The 23050-nt window shown below is 48.0% G+C and overlaps 1 protein-coding gene across 1 annotated transcript; it reads right to left on the reverse strand.

Moving 5' to 3' along the window:
• Positions 1-3803: 3803 nt before the first annotated feature.
• On the reverse strand, positions 3804-23050 carry LOC117213418. The gene is made up of 2 exons (XM_033458763.1): positions 22723-23050; positions 3804-4170 (listed from the first exon to the last, which is right to left on the reverse strand). Exons 1-2 carry the CDS (start codon positions 22812-22814, stop codon positions 3804-3806), a joined length of 459 nt encoding a protein of 152 aa, XP_033314654.1. The 5' UTR covers positions 22815-23050.

Consider the following 23050-nt stretch of genomic DNA (forward strand, 5'->3'; position numbering starts at 1 on the left):
AGACTGCAAACAAAAAATATCCATATATACATCAAGATAGTAATGCGATTTCTATTCTTGCAGCACCGACGGAATACACGGTGCTCCGTAATCGCTCGAGATTCCATACAGTGGTTGAAATCTCTACGCATTTGGTAGATAAAACGTTGCGAGAAATCCTCTTGTCACAGTTAGGTCTTCCAACCTGATCGCTTGCATTTTTCCCGCTACCTCAGCGTTGTAACGTTACTTTTATTTCTGCCAAGTTAGACACGACATCGTCTAAACTGCCCACTTCAGGACAGGATGGCTCCTCCCGGGGATTCTGTTGAGACGATCCCGGACTTTCCGTGTCCTCACCATTGTAGAGTTCATAATTTGTATAGTTTAACTTCTTCTTCTATCATTGTTTTTTAAATTTCTGCCATTTTGAAGCTGCTGATAATCGCCGGATGCGTAAAACATTTTTAGCTTTGGAAAGAGCGCACGTCAGCACTGCTTCAATCCGTAAATCGCGTCTGCGTTTTCGGCGACACTTTGATCTTTTGCGACGAACTTCGTCAATCCAAGTTAGTAACCGTTCAGTTTCTGGCTTGTCGGCGTTAGTTTTTGAAAGTCACTTCTTTGTTCTCGCCATGCTTTCTCAACTATTTCACCTAATTATTGAATAAGTAAAAAGTGTACCAACCTGTATCCAACTCGTGTTTGATGTAGATTCACACAACTTCACACAAAGGATTTGAAACCACCGAGCAAAACACCCTCCTCACAGCACAGTCGTGAGATGACTAAGGGAAGTCTACGCTGCGCGTCTGAAGTCCGCTTTCTATACCCCTCCCCTGTCTTTATGACGTAGTCTTACGCGCGAAAATGGAAACTAGTTCCGTGTAAAATCTTACGTTGGCCTGACATTCTAAGAATTTTTGAAAAATACTTTAAACCAATTAATTTTTAAATATATGTGCGACAATTTTAATGCTAAATTTTATATATTTTGTACATTATATTAAAATTCTTGATTTACAGGAAATAATCAATAGCGTATGAAGGTGTACTGCACGTATTATTTGGCACGTACATTAATGTAGAGGCAAAAATAATTATTCCAATGATTTTAAGTTACACACATAATAGATAAAGTAGGCTGTAGACTATGAAATTCGTATGAAACAAGCAGAGAATAGTAACTATATAAATGTATATGTATATGGAACATAAATCTTGTAAAAATAATATATTAAATTACATTCAAATCAAATATATGAACAAGATCTATTGACTTTTAATTATTTTTTTGAAGCACTAGTATCAAATAAAATTGCGTCATTACGAATACAAAAACAATAACGTTGATATAAAAATGTCATCCCGAAACACAGTTTGACGTGATACAAGTGTATTATTTTAATTTAAGCAGAAAATATCTAATCATATTTAACAATTTTGAAAACATACCTCTACTAAACTATCATTATCTTTTCCTATACCATCGGCAAGGCCCTGAACAGCAAGCAGTTCAGCAGTTGTTAAAAAACTAGCCAATTGTTCCCGAACCACATTTACTCCACCCTGATACATAAAATCAACCAATGCAGCCAAATCATCGAAATTTACATTACATTACGAGATAAAAATATGACCTTTTTCATCTTAATGTCTCCCAAAAACGGATTTAGCAGAAAGTATACGACATCTATAACGATCCAATTAGAAACTACCAGAGCATGTGTATTTTAAGCGGATCTTTAAACGTCGATTAAACGCGTTCTCTATCCAATCCTGGCTGAAACATAATTACTCACACTCCCAGTATCCCACCTCTAAGTCATTCCAATCAACGTACCATGTAAACACGAATCCAATGCGTTCCAGGAATAGAATCAACTGTCTGTAGTTGTTTAGCTGTACACGATGAATATAATTTTTTCGGGTACTCCTCCAGTACAAAACAGACACCCAAACGACAATATTTCAAAACAAAAATATTTAAAACAATAGTGATAAAAGCATGATACTTAATACCGCGCTTGACATCAGGTATAAGCAAAAATAAATTTCTTCAAACAAATTTCAAGTTAAATCTTTAGCTTGTGTAATTATATCAAACTTGCTCAATTAGCAACGAGCAATTTCCATCGTGTTTTGACAACTGACTCATCGATGATGTTTTTCCTTGGAATTGAAAAAGGAATGTGCATAATTTTGTCCTCCGTCCACACTCAAAATACTATCCATGCCATAATTAGGGATTCAATTTTATAATACGTTCCTCATGTAAATTTCGACCAATTGCGGGGAGACGTAATCGCGCGGAGAGACGTCAACGGGGGTCGTAAATCTATTACGATTTATTACGGTAGCTACGATTATAACAATCGACACCACGAATTGATCGATCCCCTGATTTCCGTTGAGATAATTGGGGTGATTGAGTTTGTATAACACTGTGATTCACAGAATTATAAATTATATATTTCCAACACTTAGATTACACTGACGTAGAGAAATAAATAGTTAACAAGTTGTCGCACGAAGATGCGATAGATATGTACGCTAGAGCAGGGCTCTTATAATGGAAATTAATGTATTAATGGACTTAGCACTATAATATATTTAGGAGAGAAGATGTATGTTCGACAACACCGAGAACCGACAAAAGATTTGCGTGAAGTATGCGACTCTCGTGCTATGTGTAGACTGCCGCGTTAGGCGTTAGTTTTTAGACTGTCTGTCGCTCTTTTTCTAATACGGAAGAAAAGTTCGGTGTGGGTGTGCCCCTGTGCCTAAAGAACGCGGATTCGTTGTTCCCACTTTCGTTAGGAAAAGTGAGGGTTACGAACCGCGGTGTCGATTGGTCATGACCTGCACTACTGCTCGAAGGGATGAGTAGGGAGTCTTCTACCATTGTTACGCCATGCGGCTTACCATAGATCATATTCTTAACTGTCGATCGCGGCACTATAATGTCGCAGACGGATCGTCGCGGCTGCCCGGCAAACAAACATTGTAGTGGCAAGCGCATGGTTCATTAAGCAGCGCGACCTCCAGAAACGTCGATTCGTGGCCGTTATTTTACCTCGCGTAAAAGAATGTTGCGTGGTCCGAACGTAGTGGGGGTCGCCTCCCATAAAAAACGGGAAAAATCGAAAGGCGAGCAGAACTCTTCGAGAAGCCGAACCGTCAACACATCTCTTATATCGCGCATTACTTAACAAGCAAAACGCAGTTACATTTCTTTTTGTTGTTCTCTTTATGTCTTCCTAGTTGATAATTTGTTAAAATAAACGTTAATTTATTTGTGTTAATTCTGTGGAATTCATTGAACTACCCTTATTATCCTAATCGAAATAAGTGAATCGATCAGTTCGTGGCGTCGATTATTTAATCGTAACGGGAACTTACAACTCTCGTTGACGTGATATCTCGCGATCGCGTCTCTCCGCGAACGATCGAAACAACCATCGTGGTGGATAGATGACTGTGAGCGTGAGAAAAACCTAGCTTGTTTTATTACAGGGCTATTCGGATTTTCCTAATGGGTGCATACCCGCTTTCTCCGTGTTTTGAGTGCGACTAATAAACCCAAGGACCTCTCTAAAAACCGACTGTGTCTCGAGAATATTTTTAAGCTTTAGAAATTCTTCAAGACAAACGGGTTGAAGACACAGGGCGAAACAATACAGGGAAATGAAAGTTATGGTGGGTCCTTAAGTTTATTGAGGATCGAAGTGACGTTACGCAGGTCAGTTGTTGTCCGGTCGCCCGGGCTGGCGTGCAGATGTTTTAGGCGGCGTAACATCCTCGCCCCGTTGAGAGGGCACCGATCAAATTCTGGCTGTGGAGTCAGGTGTGTCGTTGGTGACCTCCTTCGCTCCGTGTGGACGTTCGGCCTCGTCTGGATCTGGGTGGATGGGTAAGGGGACCAGTCTTTTGACACCGCAGTCGAGGATGCTTGTTGCCGCCTGCGCGGTAGCGGTCCGGATGATTCCGTCGGCTCCTGGATGGACCTTGATTACGCGGCCCAAAGGCCACTGCATAGAGGGTACGTTATCCTCCCTGAGGATTACTACGGTGCCTTCACGAATGTTATGTTTGCCCTTGTCCCATTTGTTGCGGCGGGTTAGCTCATTTAGGTATTCTCGATACCATCTGCTCCAGCAGTGCTGCTTAATCTGGCGAATGCGCTGCCAACTGGATAGCCGGCCTGATGGAATTGCCCTGAAATCACGCTCCCGTAAACTGGTTAGTGTGTCACCGATCAGAAAATGTCCGGGAGTGAGGACAGAAGGATCTTGCGGATCGGATGAGATGGGAGTCAGAGGGCGTGAATTGAGAATGGCTTCAATTTCGATCACAAGGGTGTTGAGGTGCTCAAAGCTCAGAAGCTCCGTGCCGACCACGCGGATGAGATGGCGTTTGAACGCTTTAACCGCGACTTCCCATAAGCCGACAAAATGTGGTGAGTTCGGAGGATTAAAACGCCATTGTATTTGTCGGTCGGCGAGAAAATTCTGTACCCTATCCTGGTGGTCGTCGGACTGCAATAAGGACCGGCGTTCTTGCAGCTCCCGGTTAGCCCCGACGAAATTGGTGCCGTTGTCGGTGAGGATCGTTGCGCAGTATCCTCGCCGCGAGATGAAACGGCGTAGCGCGGCCAAGAAGGCGTCGGTGGTTAGGTCGCTGTCTAACTCTATGTGGACCGCCTTTGTCGCCAGACAAACGAATATGGCGGCGTACGTCTTGATTTTACGTCGGTTGCGGTCCCTCCTCTCCTTGATGTAGAATGGGCCGCAGTAGTCGATTCCGACGTTCGTGAACGGCCGCGATTCGGTAATACGCGCCTCTGGCAAATCACCCATCAAGTATTCCACTGGTGCAGGGTTGGCTCTGCAGCATCGGACGCACCTTCTGAGAGTGCGCCATACCTGGCTACGGCCGTCGATCGGCCAATAGCGCAGTCTCACCGCGTATAGTGTAGCTTGTGTCCCTGTGTGATGATTGTTCCGGTGCTCTTGCTCTATAATTAGCTCTGTCACCGGGGATTTCGGTAGGATGATCGGGTGTTTTTGGCTGAAGGGTATGGCGGAGTTGGTTAGTCGTCCTCATACCCGGAGTAGCCCATCTTCGTCGAGGATGGGGTTTAATGGGTGTAGTTTCCCTCCAACATCCTCGCTTCGACTTTTCTGGAGGATCCGAATTTCAGGCGCGAAATGACTGGATTGTAATATTTTTATTAGTCTGTTGTGCGCTGCAGTCAGTTCGTCTGTGGTGAGATGGGCAGATAGGTGTTGCTTATGTCTCCATCGAAGACACCGGGCGACGATTCTTATTAGTCTTGGCCAAGACGAGTAACGATGGAGGAGTGTGTTGTCGCTAATATTCGTCCTCAGACAGATCGTCTTCTTTTGCTCCGGGAGGTCGACTACCGGTGTCGGGCTCCAGACCGGCCAATAGTTTTCGCTTTGCAGGAGCCACCTTGGACCGTTTTTCCAAATGGACGGACATAGGAATTCCTTGGGCGTCTGGCCTCGGGAGATGAGATCCGCTGGATTATCGTCGGTAGGCACATGACGCCAGTCGGAGGTATTGGTCTTGGTCTGTATCTCAGCGACTCGATTCGCCACAAATGTTTTCAAGGTGTGCGACGAAGACCTGATCCAATGGAGCACGATGGTGGAGTCAGTCCAGTATACTATCCGCGATATCTTGGTCGCCAGGGCCTGTCGTATTGACGAAATCAAGAACGTCAAAATAAGTTAATTCGAGCTTAATTCGAGACGTGGTATGGAAAGCGATTTGAGCGGCGCTACCTTCGACCGCGCCGTGAGGAGTCGAGTCCAAATATTGTTCTTTCGGTCCGTCGTCCGCACGTAGACGCACGCCCCATATGCCCTTTCGCTAGCGTCACAGAATCCGCGTAGCTCAATTTTCGTTGCGGATTCAATGATGGTCTTCCGAGGGAACCTTACCACATTTAACAACGGCAATTGGGTGTGGTATTTGATCCATTCTGTGTGTACGTCTGTCGGAAGGGATTCGTCCCGATCTACCTTCAATGTCCAGACTTGTTGCAAAATCATTTTTGCTCGAACGATTACCGGCGCGAGCAATCCTAGTGCATCATAGATTTGTGCGATGACTGAACTGATTGATCGCTTTGTGACTCGGGAAGTGTCACTGATCGTCTTGACCGAATAGAGTATGGCATCGTCGGCTGAATCCCAAAAGACGCCGAGTGTTTTTAAAGTGGATGACTCACCGAGATGTAATTTCTGGTTGGTGTCTTCTTCAGGTAGCCCTCGTAGCAGATCCCGATCGTTTGATGCCCATTTGCGGATATTTAGACCGGCTAGCTTAAGTAATTTCGTGAGATCATTCCTGACTGATAAGGCTTCGTCCTTCGTATCGGCTCCGGTCAACGCATCGTCGACATAGAAGTCTCGCCGCAGGATCTGCGCTGCTCTCGGAAATCAAGGTCCCTCGTCTTCTGCCAACTGTTTGAGACATCGGATGGCCAGATACGGGGCTGCGGATAGACCGAACGTTACGGTGTTGAGTCGGTATGTTTCGATCTCTCCGTTGTCGGCACGCCACAGAATCTTTTGATAAGGACGATCTTCTGGACGTAGGATGAATTGACGGTACATTTTCTCGATGTCGCCGGTAAGGACATATTGAAATGACCGGAATCTCAATAGGATGTTTCTCAGGTCTTCTTGTAATTTCGGGTCCGTATGAAGGGCGTCGTTTAGAGACACTCCCGTGGTACTTGATGCTGAGCCGTCGAACACAACCCGGAGCTTGGTGGTGTCGCTCGATTCCTTGATCACGCCGTGATGTGGTAAATAATATCCGTAGCCGGTGGCGTGATCCGTGTTGATCTTCGTCATTGACCCAAGTCTAAATATTCTTGGATCACAGCACTATACGCGGTTTCATATTGTTTGTCGCGTTGGAATCGACGATGAAGAGAGGCGAGCCTGCTCATTGCAGCGGCCTTCGATGACCCTAGTGAGGAAAGCTTTTCGTTGAATGATAATGCAACGATGTATCTGCCTTCCTTGGTTCGTCGGACATGGTTTCGGAAATGTTCTTCACATAGTCGTTCAGATTCCGAAAGATGAGTAGTGGCCGGTCCCTCGTCGATCTCCCAAAACCGTGCGAGGTCCTCTTGCAGAGCCGTTGTGGTTGCGTGGAACGTATTTATCGCGGTTTGGGACGTTGGACTCCCCCCGATTACCCAGCCGAACCGTGTTTTTTGTAGACGTAGTTCAGGTTCGCCTGGTTGCGCCAGATTGACCTGCCCGATGCACAGCGACGCAAATGTTGATCCGGTACTAAGTAAGACATCGATCGGGGCTGGGCAATGGAATTGTGGATCGGCTAATTGAATATTTCTGGGTAATCCCAGACTCGAGGGGTCGATGGGCTCGCTTGGTATGAAAGTCGACATGGCCGGGATAACAAGAAATCTCAATGTTTTCTTATACTTGCCGTCCGTCGACGTGATTGTGGCCGTGGTGTATCGTTTTGCCGTTGTGCTCAAATTGTCGAGGGTTCCGATCTGGATCGCACATCTCCTTTGTTTTATACCGAGGGAATTCGCGAGCTTGTCGGTCATGAAGTTCATGCTCGTCCCAGTGTCGAGTAAGGCTCGGGCTCGGATTGGTTGTGCCTGTTTGTTCAAAACCTTGATCTGTGCTGTGGCCAACAGATCATGATGCAGAGGGCTGTGGGGAGATGTGTTTGTTAGTCCGATCCCCCTTGCTGTCGTAGTCTCGGACAGTCAGTTTTGCCCCGGTTGGGACTTGGACGAGGAGGTAGGGGTGGTGTTCTTGATCCGGGCTGAGCGTGACTCATACGAGGCATGCCCTTTCGTACCTCTTGGAGCTGAAGATGTATGTTTCCGTGAAGTGTCGGATGTTCGTCTCGACTTGTGGGACGACCGCGATTTCGATGATCCAGATGGTGATTGTTCGGTGGAGGCTCGCTTGTGTGATGAACGACTACCCGACGACCGACCGCTCGGTGCGCGACTGCCCGACGACCGACCGCGCGATGAGCGACTGTCCGACGACCGACTGCTCGGCGATCAACCGCTTGCCGATCGACCGCTCGACGATCGACCGCTCGAAGATCGACCGCTCGACGACCGTGAGTCTACCTGGGTTTGTTCGCGGTGTAGATAAGTATGGTGTCGGTGACCGCAGATACGATACGAACCCGATGTACACTGTGTCGGCGAATGTCCTCTGCCTAGGCAATTTATACACAACGATGCCTTCTTCACGATCTGAAAACGTTTGGTCGATGATTTGGCCTTGAAGATTTTACAGTGTCTGATCTCGTGAGGTCCGTTGCAGGTCGGACACACCACCGTTCTGCTGGTTGTAGCAAGGGTTTGCCCATGCGGTATGGTTGTTCGCTGACTGTGGTGTTTGTGGATTGACCCTTTTGATTCCTTCGCTTTAGAGAGGAATTGAGTCCCGTACGCTCGTGTTTTGAGAAAGTGTATCAGATGCTGATAGGATGGCACCTGTTGGCGGGGTAGTGTGCGTTGCCATTTACGCAGGCTGGACGAGGGCAATTTCGACGCGATCAATTCGATAATCGCTATATTTGATGTGACGGGCTCTTTTAGGTGTTCGAGCGCCTTTAGATTTACGCTGATGGTTTCCAACAAATCCTCTAGGGCTTCTGGAGTTTCCTTTTTGATTTCCGGATAGTTGCGCATCAAATTCCAATGGCGCATGCAGATTTGGAGGGGGCAATTGAACTTATCCTTCAGAGTGTCAAGCGCGATGGGATAGTTGGCCTCTGTGAGTTCTAATGACTGGATACTCTGTGCGGCCCGTCCAGTTATAGATGAGCGTAGATGCTGGAACTTTCGGACATTCGTCAAACTTTCGTTACAGTCTACTATGGATGAGAACGTGTCGTAGAAATAGGTCCAGTTCTCGAGGGCACCGTCGAATTCGGGCACGCGGACCTCTGGAAAGGTGGTCGGCTTTGGTTTCCGGCATGTCTCGCCTGTTTCTGTTGTCGACGGGTTAGTTGCTGACATTTGCTCAAAGAGACCTAGGAACCGCATGTCAAGCTCCCGATGCTCTTGCGATAACGAAGCTACACGCGCATCTTCCCCCTCATCTAACCCATCTAACTCTTCTTGAACCGCGAGTATCCTCCTCCAAAGTTCATCGAACGAGCTGCGGCAAGATGTTAGGAAGATTCTGTTTGCCTTCCCAGACGTTTCGTATTCATCGAGTTCGCGCTTTATGGTTGCTTAGTCGACCGGCTAGGGCATAATTTTGTCCTCCGTCCACACTCAAAATACTATCTACATGCTAGAATTAGGGATTCAATTTTATAATACGTTGCCTCACTTTCCATCACTGCTTTCCTACTATCAGTCACTTACCAACTAAAGCTCCACGATGACCACCCGACGCGTATGACAGGGATGCTCCAGGATTCTCTTATGAATTAACTTCAGTTGCACCCACTTCACGCGTTCTCTAGTTCGAGCCGGCTATTGAGTAGGCGTTAGGGGGATGTCGTTGCCCCTAGTGCTGTCACTTCTTCTGGTCGTAGTCCGTTGGGGTGGAGGCGGGGCGGCTCTGGGTCGTCTGACTGCCATCCTTCTCCATCGTCTTATCCTGCAGGGTTGAAAGTTTTTCTTTCTCTCCCTTTCCGCTCGCTCCTTCGCGAGCATAACTCGCTCGCAGAAGAGGCGGACGGTCTCGTATTCCTGTGACCCTCTCAACATCGCTTCCACAATCGCTGAGGGGGCCAACGTTTCTCCTACGGCGTGCCGCAGGGTGTAGCGGAGCAGCTCCCACGCCGGACAGAGCTCCAGGGTGTGCTGCGCTGTGTCCCTGCCCTCTCCGCAGTGGTGGCAGATGTCTGTCGTATCTCGCCGTTTTCTCTTCAGGAACTCGCCGAACACGCCGTGTCCGGTGAGTACTTGTGTCATCCTGAATGTGAGTGGGAGGCCGTGGCGGCTCCTCCATGCCTCCCAGTTTGGTAGGACCGCATCCGCGCCTCGGTGTTCGCTTCTCCCGTTGATCAGTTGGGATCGCCACAGGTTCCATGTGTCCTCTTCGACGGTTCCTGTGTCGTTTGAAGCCGCCTGCTCGGTGGGGTCTTCTCCCGGGTGCCATTCTCTCCGGCGGGTGTATCTCTTTTTGAGCGCCAGCGCCCGCAGCTCCCACGGGGGGGACGCGGCTAGGGTGGACGCCGACGCGTGTGTCACGTAAAGTCGGTACTTGTGTGGTAGTAAGAAGGCTGAGTCGTAACCCAACTACTTATTTTCCTTTATAAAACTTTATTATAAATGTTCACACTTACAAAATAATACCGACCTGGAGAAAAGGGGTTATATGAGTACAGCAACTAGAAGAAGAACAAGAACTGCCCGAGCTGGGTGAAGTCTCGGTTTATATACGTTTTGGTTTTAGGATGTTGAGGGGCTAGGTGTAGGTTATGATGTAGAAAGTGTCCGAAGGTCAGGAGTCCATATCCTATCTCTGATGTGGACTGAGGTGCATCACAGCCTTGGTGTATGTTATGATGATAAGGTGGTGATGTATCCAAAAGTGTCCAAAGGTCGGGGGTCCATATCCTATCTCTGATGTGGACTAAGGTGCGTCACAGTCTTGGTGTATGCTATGATGATAAGGTGGTGATGTGTCCAAAAGTGTTCGAGAGTCGGCCGTCGATGTATTATCACTGATGTAGGTTGAGATGTGATTGATGTCACATACCCCCCTCTTTAGATTGAACTTGATCCCTCAAGATTTCTTCAGAAGACCTTTGTGGAATCGGACTTGACGTGGCTTGAAAATTACAGCTGATTCCTCCTCTTCATCTGAGTGGTATGTGTTGGTTGGAATATAGATGTTGGGTGTTGAGCCCAGGGTGAGTGGTACTGGTGGGGCTGTCGCATTGTGGCTGTTGATTACAGTTTCATTTCGGCAGCAAAATAAATTGATACATAGTTTGTTCGGTATACATTTCCTGATGCATTTGAATACCCCTATTTTGTTTAATCCATATATACCTAGTATGCCTAATGCTATGTACCCTAATATCTGGAGCGTGGTTAGTCCCCAATACTGTATATTTTTAATTCTGTGTTCGAAATTAAGTGTTTCTATCTCGTCGCCTATTTTATCGATCGTTGTTTTATAGCCTTGTAGATTATCTATTATTTTCGGTGCTCGCTCGAGTTTATCTAATAGATGAGTGAAACTATCGTTTGTTTTGAGCGCTATAGTTTTTGTTTTGATTTCGTATATGACTTCGTTTTTTGTTTCGCCTATACGCATGTGTTCGTCTTTGTACAATATATCGCAAGAAGTGTTAGCTCTTATGATGGCTTGTCAAGTTTTTGTAAGGTATGTTTCGTTTGGCAAATTGTGTCTATTTCTATCGGATTTGCTGGTATCGCAATGTAACAGTTGCTAGTTTTGAGCGGTATAAAGCTAATGTCTTCAATCTTAAGTACAGTTATTTGACAATGTTCAATGTGTGGTTTGAAATTTATTATTTCGCTGCGACAATCGGTTTTTGAATTTCTGTCATGGATTGGTAGTGTTTGTTTGCATATAGTGGTTCCGGCTCGATTCTTACAAAGTTTGTTGAAATACTCGATATCAGCGTTTATAAATGAAAGACCTGAAGTTAAATATATCTGATGTTCGACTACTGGAGCCAAAAATACTCCATTTCTTTTACTCGGGATAGGATATACTTGTAATATGTTCCATTCTGTGTTAGAGACTAAAGGTACTATGATTTTGAAAAATATTTTGTCATCTATTGTGAAGATTTTAAGATCACTGATGTCGAGTATGAATTGGAAGTGTTCGGTTTTGGCAGAAATCGCGGTGTTGTACATCTGGCAACCTATTGCCTTGGCGTAATTTTCTATGAATTCATTGGGGTCAAGTATTTGTGGACTAATTATTCCTTGTTTGCCTAATATCATGACGTTAAGTATTTCATCTAATTGGAAGTGTAAAGTTTGCACCGCGGTGTCGACTTTCATGATCATCTTAAGCATAGATCTATCGATATTTGCCTGCTGTTGTAATTTTAATATATCACTATATGATCTCTCTAAGTGGTTTAGGTTTTCTGAGTTTACAATTTTTCTAATAAGTGCTGTTTGATTAGCTATTATGGTCTTGATTTTATTATTATCATTGAATAGTTTGTCCATATTTTTGTTTATGAGCGTAAGATCATCATCGTCGAGAGTCCCGAACAGACTTTTCGATACGGAACCTATGATGTTAAGGAAACCTCGTGTGCTCCGGGTATGTGTTAACGCTTTCAAGTGTTTTGCGAGTTGTTTTAGGTTATTGATGCGATTTTGTAATCCGCCTAACTCTTCGACGTATTGTTTGCTGATTGCACGTGAGTCTATCGTTAATTTATATGATTTTATTGCGCTTATCTGTTCGTATATGTCGCTAGTGTCTAATCCTACTATTACATTGGCAGTGTCGCTGTATAAATATCCTTTCCCTATGTTTTCTACGAATACAGAGTTTCCTTCTAATGGTGTAATATTTATTTGCGCGGATACTATTCCGGCAAAGAGGAGCGTCGACCTGGAAAGTAAGGTTTTAAACGATTACCGTGTATCTTTTTGTCTTGAATCAGATAGTATGGAGTACATACTTTATCAATCGTGTACGGTCCTAACCATTCCACATCAAGTTTATGCCTTTTATGATCGTTATGTATTAAAACGGAGTCTCCTTCTTTGAAAACTGATTGAGGTTTTATAATTTTACGTTTTTGATCGCGCTGATATCGCTGTTTACTTTTGATCAATGTTTCGCGAGCGTGTCGGAGTCTAGAGTCCCATTCCTTTTTGCGGAACGTGACTTCGTCTGCGTATGTGCGTTGGGGATTCTTGGATATTGTGGAGGGAAGATTGGCTTGGTGTCCGAATGTGAGTTCGAATGGCGTGTAACCAGTAGAGTCGTGTATCATTGTGTTATATGCAAGGCATACAAAGTTAAGTTGATCGTCCCATTCTTCATCCGAATTTCGCTGTATCGATTTTAACATGTCTGTTATTACTGCGTGTGTCCGTTCTAACGATCCGTTACTTTGTGGGTGGAAGGATGTCATTTTGATATGTTTGATTTTGAACGCGTCTTCGTACTGTTGCATTAAACTAGATATAAAATTCTGTCCGCGGTCAGTTAATATCTTTTTTGGAGCGGAAAAGATGTAAATGTAATGATTCAAGAGTGCGTTCCAAATTGTTTCCGTTTGCTGAGTTTTTAGTGGTACGAGTATTAAGTATTTTGCCAATTCGTCATGTATGGATAGAATGTACTGATTGCCTTTTTTCGTCTTTTTCAGTGGGCCTAATAAGTCCATAGCAATTTTATCGTTTGGTTCGAGGGGTGTGTCGGTGACACAAGGTTCTTCGCGCGGTCTGATACGTGTAGTTTTAGATGTTTGACAGGTGTCGCATGATTCTATATGTTGTTGTATACGTTTCATCAAATCTGGTACTCTGTGCCGTTCACGAATGCGATCGTATGTCTTTTGTATACCGGGGTGTCCTACTAAATCGTGATTTTCTTTCAATAATTCGTCTATTTCTTCGTCGCTATATGTTTGAATTGGTTCCCATGCAAAATTTAATTCTTTTACGGTGTCGTTCAGGAATAGTAAAATTTGTTTGATCGCGTTCTTTTCGGTCTCTGTGAAACTGTCGTCGCCTATACCTATCTTTTCGTTTATATGAATAATTTCGTTTAATTTAGTTAACCATTCGATTCTGTCGTAATTTCCTAGCTCTGTTTTGGATAATTGATAGAAAGATTTACGGTTCGGAGTCATTTTGAGAATTTTGGGTAACGCGTCGGTAGATTTTTCCCAATCGTGGTATTTTTTATCGAGTTCTATGTTCAAATTTTCGCGTCGTCTGGTCAGAACATGTATTCTAGATAGTGCGTCGGCTGCAGTATTATCTTTTCCTTTCGTGTATTCTATGTCGTATTCGTATTCTTCTAGTTTTAATCGCCATCTCATCAAGCGTGATGAGGGGTCTTTGCAATTCTGTAACCATTTTAGTGCTTGGTGATCGGTTCGGATGAGGAATTTCCGTCCTAACAGATATTGTCGGAGGCGTTTCACGGCCCATACTATTGCTAAAAGTTCTTTTTCTGTAGTGGAATAATTTCGTTCCGGTGGGTTTAGAGTTCGCGAGATATAACAACATGGATGTCCGTCCTGTGATAAGATTGCACCTATACCTTCGTTACTGGCGTCAGTCGTTAATGTGAATGGTTTCGCAAAGTCTGGGAATTTTAGTACGGGTGATGAACAGAGTTTGTCTTTTAATGTCTGGAATGCTTCCTGGGTTTTATCTGTCCAATGAAATGGTGTCTCCTTTTTTGTAAGTTCGGTCAATGGTTTCGCGATCTTAGAAAAGTTTCTGATGAACTTACGGTAATAACCTGCTAGTCCTAAGAACGATTTGATGTCTGTGGGATTACGTGGCTGTTTGAAATTGCTAACGGCTTCTAATTTTTTGGGATTTGGCTTTACACCTTCGGCGGTTACTATATGTCCAAGATATTCTAATTCTGGTTTGAGAAATTCGCACTTGTCCGGCTGTATTTTGAGTCCGAGTTCGCGTAGGCGTTGCAATACTATCGCGAGGTTGCTATTGTGCTCTTCAATCGACTGTCCGAATATTATAATGTCGTCTAAATACACGAAGCAATGTTTATTTATGAGTCCTCTTAGCGCGGTATCCATCATGCGTTGAAATGTTGCAGGTGCATTCTTTAAACCGAATGGCATCCTATTGTAATGATATTGTCCTTGTGGTGTGGAGAATGCTGTGTACTTTTTAGAGTCTATGTCCACTGGGATTTGGTGGAATCCGGAGGATAAATCGAGGGCTGAGAAGAATTTTGCGTTGCCTAGTTGGGATAGTATGTCGTCTATGTCAGGTAATGGATATGCGTCCTGGTCAGTTAGTTCGTTTATTTTTCTGAAGTCTATTACAATTCGCCATTTCTGTTTCCCTGAGGCGTCTGCCTTTTTTGGTACTACCCAGACTGGTGAATTGTAAGGAGAATCAGATGGTTCTATAATGTTCTTTTGTAGCATTTCGTCCATTTGTCGTTTGATTTCTTCTTTATGGCATTCAGGCGGTCGGTAAGATTTTGTGTTAATGATTTTATTTTCTTTTAACGTTATTGTGTGTTTAGCAAGATTAGTGCATGGTAATAAGTCGGTCTCTAGGTTGAATACGTCGAGGTAGAACAGCAATATCTTTTCGATTGGTTCACAGAGGGTTTTCTCTATATGCGAAAGTCTAACTAAATCTTTAAACGTGGAGACTTGATCATACGTATTTGAATTTTCGATAAAATTGGTCATTTTGGCTGGGCACTCACCACCATTGATAAAGCATATCGTTGTCGGTTTTCCTTCCAGGTAGACTGTTTTTGACACTGCTTGTTTTGGAGGTACGTCGTTTTCCTGTTGCAATAAAAGTATATTATTGTCGAGCTTTAATTGTTGATTCGAAAGTTCAAATTTGAATTTAGATAGGGCTGGCAAACCGAATATGCCGTCTTCTATAATTGGAAAGTTGTCTTCTACCACAAAAAATTCTAGAGTTTTGCCAAATAGTTTTATCAAGGCGTGTTCGTTGGTTTTAAATTTAGAGTGTCCCATCGAGAATTTCCGTTCTTTTGTTATTCTTGGTCGTAATGCGCATCTTCGCTTGAGTATATTAATTCCTGCTCCGCTGTCAATGAGGAATTTATGTCGCTGTCCGTCGGATCGTAAAAGTACTGTGGGTAGTCTTCCTGTTGTGGCGTTAATTCGTAGGTCTGGTCTATTGGTTCCTCTATTTCTTCCTTGTGTGTCTCGAGATTGTGGACTGCTGGTGGTCTCGGAAATTGGCTGGGTGTTCGAAAATTTTTACATTGACTGGAGACATGTCCGATTTGGTTGCATTTGAAGCATTTTAATTGTGTCCTTTGGGCAAGTGGTATTTGTTCGGTTTGTCGGAAGCTTCTTGGCATTGGATTGGGTGTTGGAGTTGGTTTTTTAGTGATCGGATTAGGATTATTGGTTGTTAGTCGTTGCTGCTCAGGAAGTCGCAATCGTTCTATTGGTTTTAGTCGTCGATTTCGATCTTCCCTGAAGAATCGCTCGATGTCGGTGGCTTTCTTTTCGGCTTCAAGGATATTGTATGGTGGATTGGCGAGTAGTAATTGTCCTATTTCGCCTTTCAGGCCTCGGATAAAATCGATCACGGAGTCTTTTAAAATCCTGTCGTTCATAGCTCGTCTAGTAATTTCGTCACGGTATTCGTTCGTTATACTGTATTGTAACTTATTGAGTGCTCTGCGGAACCTGATGATATAACTTTGCACACTTTCGTCGTGACGCTGTCTCGTTTCGCGTAGCTGGTCTTGATGTTCTCTAACAGAGTCTTGGGTGGCTACGTTTCGTCTTAGGGCATCGTACAGGTGTCCGTATTCGTATATCGATATATTGCAGATGGCCATTGCGGCTTTACCCGTGATTTTCCCGATTTTAATCATTTTTAATAGTAACGTGGGTTCGCTACACATGGCTCGTAATTCGCGTACTTCGCGTATGAATTCTTCTACTCCGATATTGTCTTCGCCGTTTAATTGCGGAATACATACTATCGCGTCTTCGGCCCGTAAGCTCGGAGAGGCGAATTGCGGTGGACGGTCTTCGTAAGAGGGATGGTTGTCTTCTTCTGTTCGAATTGGAACGCATAGCGGGGAAGTTCTATCTCTCGCGGCAACAGATTCGTCCATAGTAATAAGGGAGCCTAGTTCTGTAGTAGCGTCGCGTCCTATTTTTATTTTAGAGATATGTTTGCCTAGTAGTTCTATTTCCGCTGCACGCTTCTTATTTTCACTGTCGGCCGTCCGTTGTGTCTCTTCTACACGTTGCGCAAGAATTTCCATTTGTTTTTGAATTACGTCGAGCATGGCACGAATCGAATTGTCCGTACCTCCGTTTGTAGAAACGGTTTCAATAGCTTCGACTTTGTCTTTTCGTGATGTGGGCATGATGCTTATTGAGTCTGAGCTACTGTCGCTATTTGGACTCGAAGCGCTTGAGAAACTGGGTTTTCTCACACGGTATCGTGAAAATGAATCCAGATTTTTCAGCTTACCGTAGTAGCTATGACCGTTGAGGAGTCTCAGGGATGTTTCCTCTCTGGTTGGTTCTAGATTCCGAATCTTATTTGTAGGCTTGCTCTGCGCTGAGCGTACTCCTCTCGTCCAGTTTCACCGTAATGGAACGTTGAAAGTTGCTGCAGGGCTTCGTAGTAGCAAAGATTCGCACTGGGTCCGTTGATCCTTCGATCTTCAATGATGCGCGTACGCCGAAATCGTAATTTCGTTTCCACTGAAGTGAATAGATCCTGGCAGGATCGCCAAAATGTCACGTAAAGTCGGTACTTGTGTGGTAGTAAGAAGGCTGAGTCGTAACCCAACTACTTATTTTCCTTTATAAAACTTTATTATAAATGTTCACACTTACAAAATAATACCGACCTGGAGAAAAGGGGTTATATGAGTACAGCAACTAGAAGAAGAACAAGAACTGCCCGAGCTGGGTGAAGTCTCGGTTTATATACGTTTTGGTTTTAGGATGTTGAGGGGCTAGGTGTAGGTTATGATGTAGAAAGTGTCCGAAGGTCAGGAGTCCATATCCTATCTCTGATGTGGACTGAGGTGCATCACAGCCTTGGTGTATGTTATGATGATAAGGTGGTGATGTATCCAAAAGTGTCCAAAGGTCGGGGGTCCATATCCTATCTCTGATGTGGACTAAGGTGCGTCACAGTCTTGGTGTATGCTATGATGATAAGGTGGTGATGTGTCCAAAAGTGTTCGAGAGTCGGCCGTCGATGTATTATCACTGATGTAGGTTGAGATGTGATTGATGTCACACGTGCGACACCGTCCGGTATCCCCTAATGATTCTGATGGCGGTCATTCTGTGCAGTCTTCTCAGGAGCAGAATGCTGCGACGGCTTTCCATCAGGTCGTCCGCCCATACTGGGGCCCCGTACATCACTCGTGACCGAACGACGCCCTCGTAAAGTCGGCGCACCGCGTCTCCGGCCCCGCCGATGTTCGGTAGTGGGCCGCACAGGGCATTGGCAGCCGCTGACACCTACGGGATCAGTGAGTCGAAGTGTGGCTCGAACGTCCACTGGCTGTCGATGGTGAGTCCCAGATACTTCATCTGTGATCCCACCCGGACGGTTTTACCTGCCATGTTTATGCATAGGCCGGGCGGTGGTGTCCCTCGCCTCTTCCTGTCAAAGAACCAGGTGGCCTCCGACTTCGCAGGGGAGACTCTCAGGCCCAGTTCGTCCACGGCACGGGTCGCACAGGCCGTTGCGATTCCGCCAATGCGCAGCGTCTCGTGCCAGCCACGACCCTCGACCAGGATTAGGGTGTCGTCCGCATAGCATACTATGGCCGCGCCTGGGTGTAGCGGGCATCGTAGTACCTCGTCGTACGCAACGTTCCATAGTATGGGGCCCAGCACCGAGCCCTGCGGGACGCCACGCTCAACGGATCGCTTTTCCTCTCCTTCCTTACTGGTGTAACACACCCACCTGTCGTCGAGGTAGGCTCGGATCAATCGGACGAGGTAGCTGGGAACCTCGAAGTGCTCCAGGGCCGTCACTATCCTGTCCCATGGCATGGTGTTGAACGCATTGACGATGTCCAGGGAAACCGCCAGCGCCACGCCTTTCCGGGAGACCATGTCCTCCGCAATCGCTCGTACGCGTCTGACCGCGTCAATCCTCGAGCGCCCCTTCCGGAAGCCGTACTGGCTTTCGTGCAAACCTGGCACTTGGCCCGCTATGTGTCGTTCCAACCGGGCGGCGACTACCCTCTCGAGTAGTTTGCCGACCTCGTCCAGTAGGCATATCGGCCGGTACGCTGACGGCGAGGTCGTCGGTCGGCCCTCTTTATGGAGCAGGACCAGCCTCGCCTTCCGCCACGCCCGGGGGTAGACTCCCTCCCTCAGGCATCTTGTGAAGAGGTGCCGGGGTCTGGGGGCCGTGACCCCCATCACTTCCACCCAGATCCGGCCAGGGATTCCGTCCGGGCCCGGTGCCACGTTGCGGGCGGTTATTCTTCTGGTTGCCTCACATATCTCCTCCTCCGTGACTTCCCAGTCGTCCCTCCATTCCAGCGGTCGTGTCGTTTCCCGTGGCCGTTCCGCCGCTCTGTTTTCTTGTGGGGGAAAGAGCGTTCCGGTGATCCGCGTCAGCAGCGCAGGTTCCATTTCCGCCGTTGTCAGGGGGTCCTTCGCGCGTAGTTTCTGTGTCACCGTCCTGTATGGCCTCCCCCATGGGTCCGACTCGACTGTTTCGACCAGTTCGGACCAGGCACGGTCCTTCGCTTTTTTAATTTCCCTTTGTAGCGAGCGCCGTAGCGCGCGGTACGTCCGGTAGCGCAAGGAGACTTCTTCTTCGTCGCGTCGTCGCCAGCGGCGGGCCCTTAGGTACTGTCTTCGAGCCCGGACACATCTCGTCCTCAGTTCCGCGATGTCGGGGTTCCACCAGTAAACTGCTCTGCTTCGCACCGTGCCCGGTGTGGCTCGTGGCATGGATGCGTCGCAGATTGCTGTCATGGCTTGGCGGAGGTTCTCGGCCTCCTCTTCCACGTCTGCTTCGGTCGTCGTTGTTGAGGCCTCCCAGCTCCAAGCTGTTGCTATAGCAGCCGCCCGGAGTAGATCTTCATTCCTCTCCTTTATTTTCCATCTAGGTGGTGGGCGCGCGTGTCTCCCCCTCGGCGGGCCGCGCCCGTCGTTTGTCGTCGGCATTCCAGGTCCAGGTGCGTCCACCTCCATGAATATGTAGAGGTGGTCCGACAGCGTCTCGACCCCTTCGGCCACTCTCCAGCCTGAGATCCGCCTGAATGCCTCGGGGGAGGCCCATGTTATGTCAACAATGGAGCTCCCTCTGCACGTCACGCAGGTACTGGTCGAGCCCCTGTTCACTAACACAAGTCCAAGTCCCGCGGACCAGTTTGATAGCATGCGGCCGCTCGCGTTGGTCCTGGCGTTCCCCCATTCCGTGGAGTGTGCGTTGAAGTCTCCCAGGACGAGCACTTGTCGGGGGAGTCGTCGCCTGACGCAGTCGCCAACTCCGTCTAGGAATTCTTCGAACGCTGCCTGTCCGCTGTTAGGTGACACGTACACCCCCACCACCATCATCCCTGCCCACTCGACCGCGGCGTACCCGTTGCCGCGTTCCAGCAGGGCTCCGTGGGCGAACGCCCCGGGCGTTGATGTCCAGGTGACGGCAACCATTCCGTCCGTGTCTCCGACCCACGCCGGGGCATCCAGAACTCTGTATGGTTCCGCCACCACCGCTAGGGCGACCGTGCTCTCCCGGATGGTTTGGTGGAGCAGGTCTTGTGCTCGCCTTGACCTTCCCAGGTTAGTCTGGAGGATGCTCATTCTCAGTTCTTTGGTGTTCTTTCCTTGTTTGTGGCTTCCTCCGTGCCTACCTCCTTTTTCGCGCGCTTAGGGTCGCTTTGCGACGGGGAGCCTTTCGCGCTGCCTCTTGCAGCCTTTCTTCGAGGGGGCGCAGCCCGTCCCCCCATCCTGTGCACCGACGGTGCTCCAAGCGCCTCGCAGAGCAGGTATTTCGGGCTCGCAGTAGTGCATGCTGTCGCCTGGTGCTCTGGTTCGCCGCATCTGAAGCACAGGTGCCCCTTGTCCTCCTTGGCGGTGCAGGTCTTCCCCGTGTGTCCTATCCCAAGGCACCTGTAGCACTGTAACGGTCTCCGTTCGATGGCTTCGACCTTCGCCGTCGACCAGCCTATGGCGACTTTTCCAGCCTGGGCCCGTTTCCTCACTGCACTGGCAGGGCCTCGTATCCATACGGTGCCAAGTCCGTTCCGGGCGGGGCGGATTTCTCCCAGCCGGATGTCCTCCGGCTTGCAGCCGCTCTCCCTCGCCAGGGTGTTCTGGATTTCCGCCTTGGTGGCCGCTATGTCTATCAGGGACACCCTTGCCTCCGCGGCTCGGAAGGGGGTCGCCACGCGGACCTCGTTCGGGTCCAGAGCCCGCGTCAGCTGTGCTGCGAGCGCTGCGGCCTTCTCCCTTCCCTGGTCCTCAGGGACCTCTAAGATGACACCTCCGGTGATGGTCTTCCGCATCCTCATCGTGTTGATGCCGAGATCGGTCAGGGAGACGCTGTCCTTGGCCGCAGCCACCACTTCCGCGTAGGATTGGCTCGATTTGTCCGTCAGGGTGATTGTTACCGCTGACGTTCGCGGTGCGCGCGGGAGGGGCCCCCTGCCTCCCCCTCTTCGTGCGTTCTCCAATCCTCTCTCCGGAGTTTTCCTCTGGCTCTCCGCCCCTGTCTCGGGGATCAGCTTCGCCGGCTGCTTCTTCCCTGCCTCCTTCTTCTTTCCTCTTCTTTTCCTTCCGACGGTCTGCCATTCGGTGACAGCCGTTCGGCCTCCCTTGAGCGCTGGGGCGCTTGGGGCTCCAGGCTCCATCCCTCTCGTGTTCGCGGCAGGGGCGACCTCCGTTCCTTCTCCTTTTTCTGTTCCCTGCAGTTGTTCCTCCAGTCGGTGCAGCAAGGACCTCATCTCCTCTACATGGTGCTCGACTGCAGCGAGACGCGCCCTGGAGCTGCTCTCATCCGCGGTGGGGCGCGAGGCCGGCTCTTTTCGGAGTGCCTCTACCGCCGCCTCCAGTGTTGCTATGCGTCCTTGCGCTATAGCGAGTACGTCGGTGACAGGGTCCGTTCTCCTCACTATCTCTGTCACGCCCGCGGTGATGGTTCTCGCCGCCTCCTTCAGGGTTTTCCCCTGCGTGCCCTGGTGGCTGCGGGGTGCCTCGGCAGCCTTGGCCACCTCGGCGGCCCGGCGAATCAGTTCGGCTCCTATGTCCGCCGTTGTGGCTGTTCTCATTTCTTCAGCCGGGTCCGCGGGGAGTTCGGGGGATTCGTTGGCCTTCTTTCTCTTCGCTCGGGGTGCTTCTCTGGCGGGGGTTTCCTCCTCCTCTGTTGTTTCCTCATATTCCCTCCTTGTACAGCGTGAAGCGGGAGGGTCCCTCCTTTGGCGGCATCGCCTTCGTCACGCTCCAGGTGCTAACGTGCGGCGGCTCCGCAGCCAGTTCCGTTTCCCTCCGTCCCCTAGCGTTTTCCTCTACCTCCTTCTCTTTCGCCATGGTTGCGTCCGTTTCCCCGTTGGGCAGGAAATGTCGCTCGGTCAGCACTTGCCACTCTGCCAGTCGCTGTCACTTTCAAGTGGCCCGCGCAACGCGCTTCGGCGCACGCGCCAATATGGCTGCGTCTGGGTAGTTCCTCAGGTAGCCCGTGTAGCGGCGCTGTTGTCACGCGTCCTAATATGGCTACTCCACCGTCCTAACCTCACACTTGGTATGTTTTGCTTTAACTCCTCCTTGTCCAAGCCGGACTACCCGCATCCACAACCGTTTTGCGCTCACAGGCACTAGTCCTCCATTCTGGTTACCTCCCTTGCCCAGGCTCTCCAGTTTACCGGAGATTTCGGTTACGCTCGCAGCTCCGTCCTCTCTACGTCTGCCTCCCATGTATCCCCAGCCTGTGTTGTAATGGATCAGATGATACTGGAGTCATAGACTCGATTTCAATGATAAGTGTATTTAAATTTTCGAATGTAAAGAGCTCGTTACCTGCGACACGCCTGAAATGTCGTTTGAAGGACTTCACTGCAGCTTCCCATAGCCCTCCGAAGTGAGGTGAGTTGGGAGGAATGAAGAGCCATTCGATCCGTCGGTCGGCTAAAAAGGACTGAACCTTTACCTTATGATCGTCGGATTGCAGGAGATTTCGGAGCTCTCGTAATTCATTGTTGGCGCCAACGAAGTTGGTACCGTTGTCGGAGTAAATTGTCACACAGAATCCTCGGCGAGCGATGAATCTTCGCAGAGCAGCAATGAAGGCCTCGCTAGTGAGGTCGCTGACCAGCTCGATGTGGACTGCTTTGACTGCAAGACATAT

The sequence above is a fragment of the Bombus bifarius genome, unplaced genomic scaffold, assembly GCF_011952205.1.
Source record: "Bombus bifarius isolate JDL3187 unplaced genomic scaffold, Bbif_JDL3187 scf7180000009064_frag, whole genome shotgun sequence".
In the NCBI taxonomy this organism is placed as follows: domain Eukaryota; kingdom Metazoa; phylum Arthropoda; class Insecta; order Hymenoptera; family Apidae; genus Bombus; species Bombus bifarius.

What these genes read in the sequence shown, in the direction of transcription:
- LOC117213418 (XM_033458763.1), bottom strand. Translation starts at nt 22,814, where the DNA reads ATGGCTCTTCATTCCTCCCAACTCACCTCACTTCGGAGGGCTATGGGA. An exon ending in ACATTTCAGGCGTGTCGCAG is followed by an intron (nt 4,171 to 22,722) that starts GTAACGAGCTCT and finishes CCGGCTATCCAG; the next exon opens with TTGGCAGCGCATTCGCCAGA.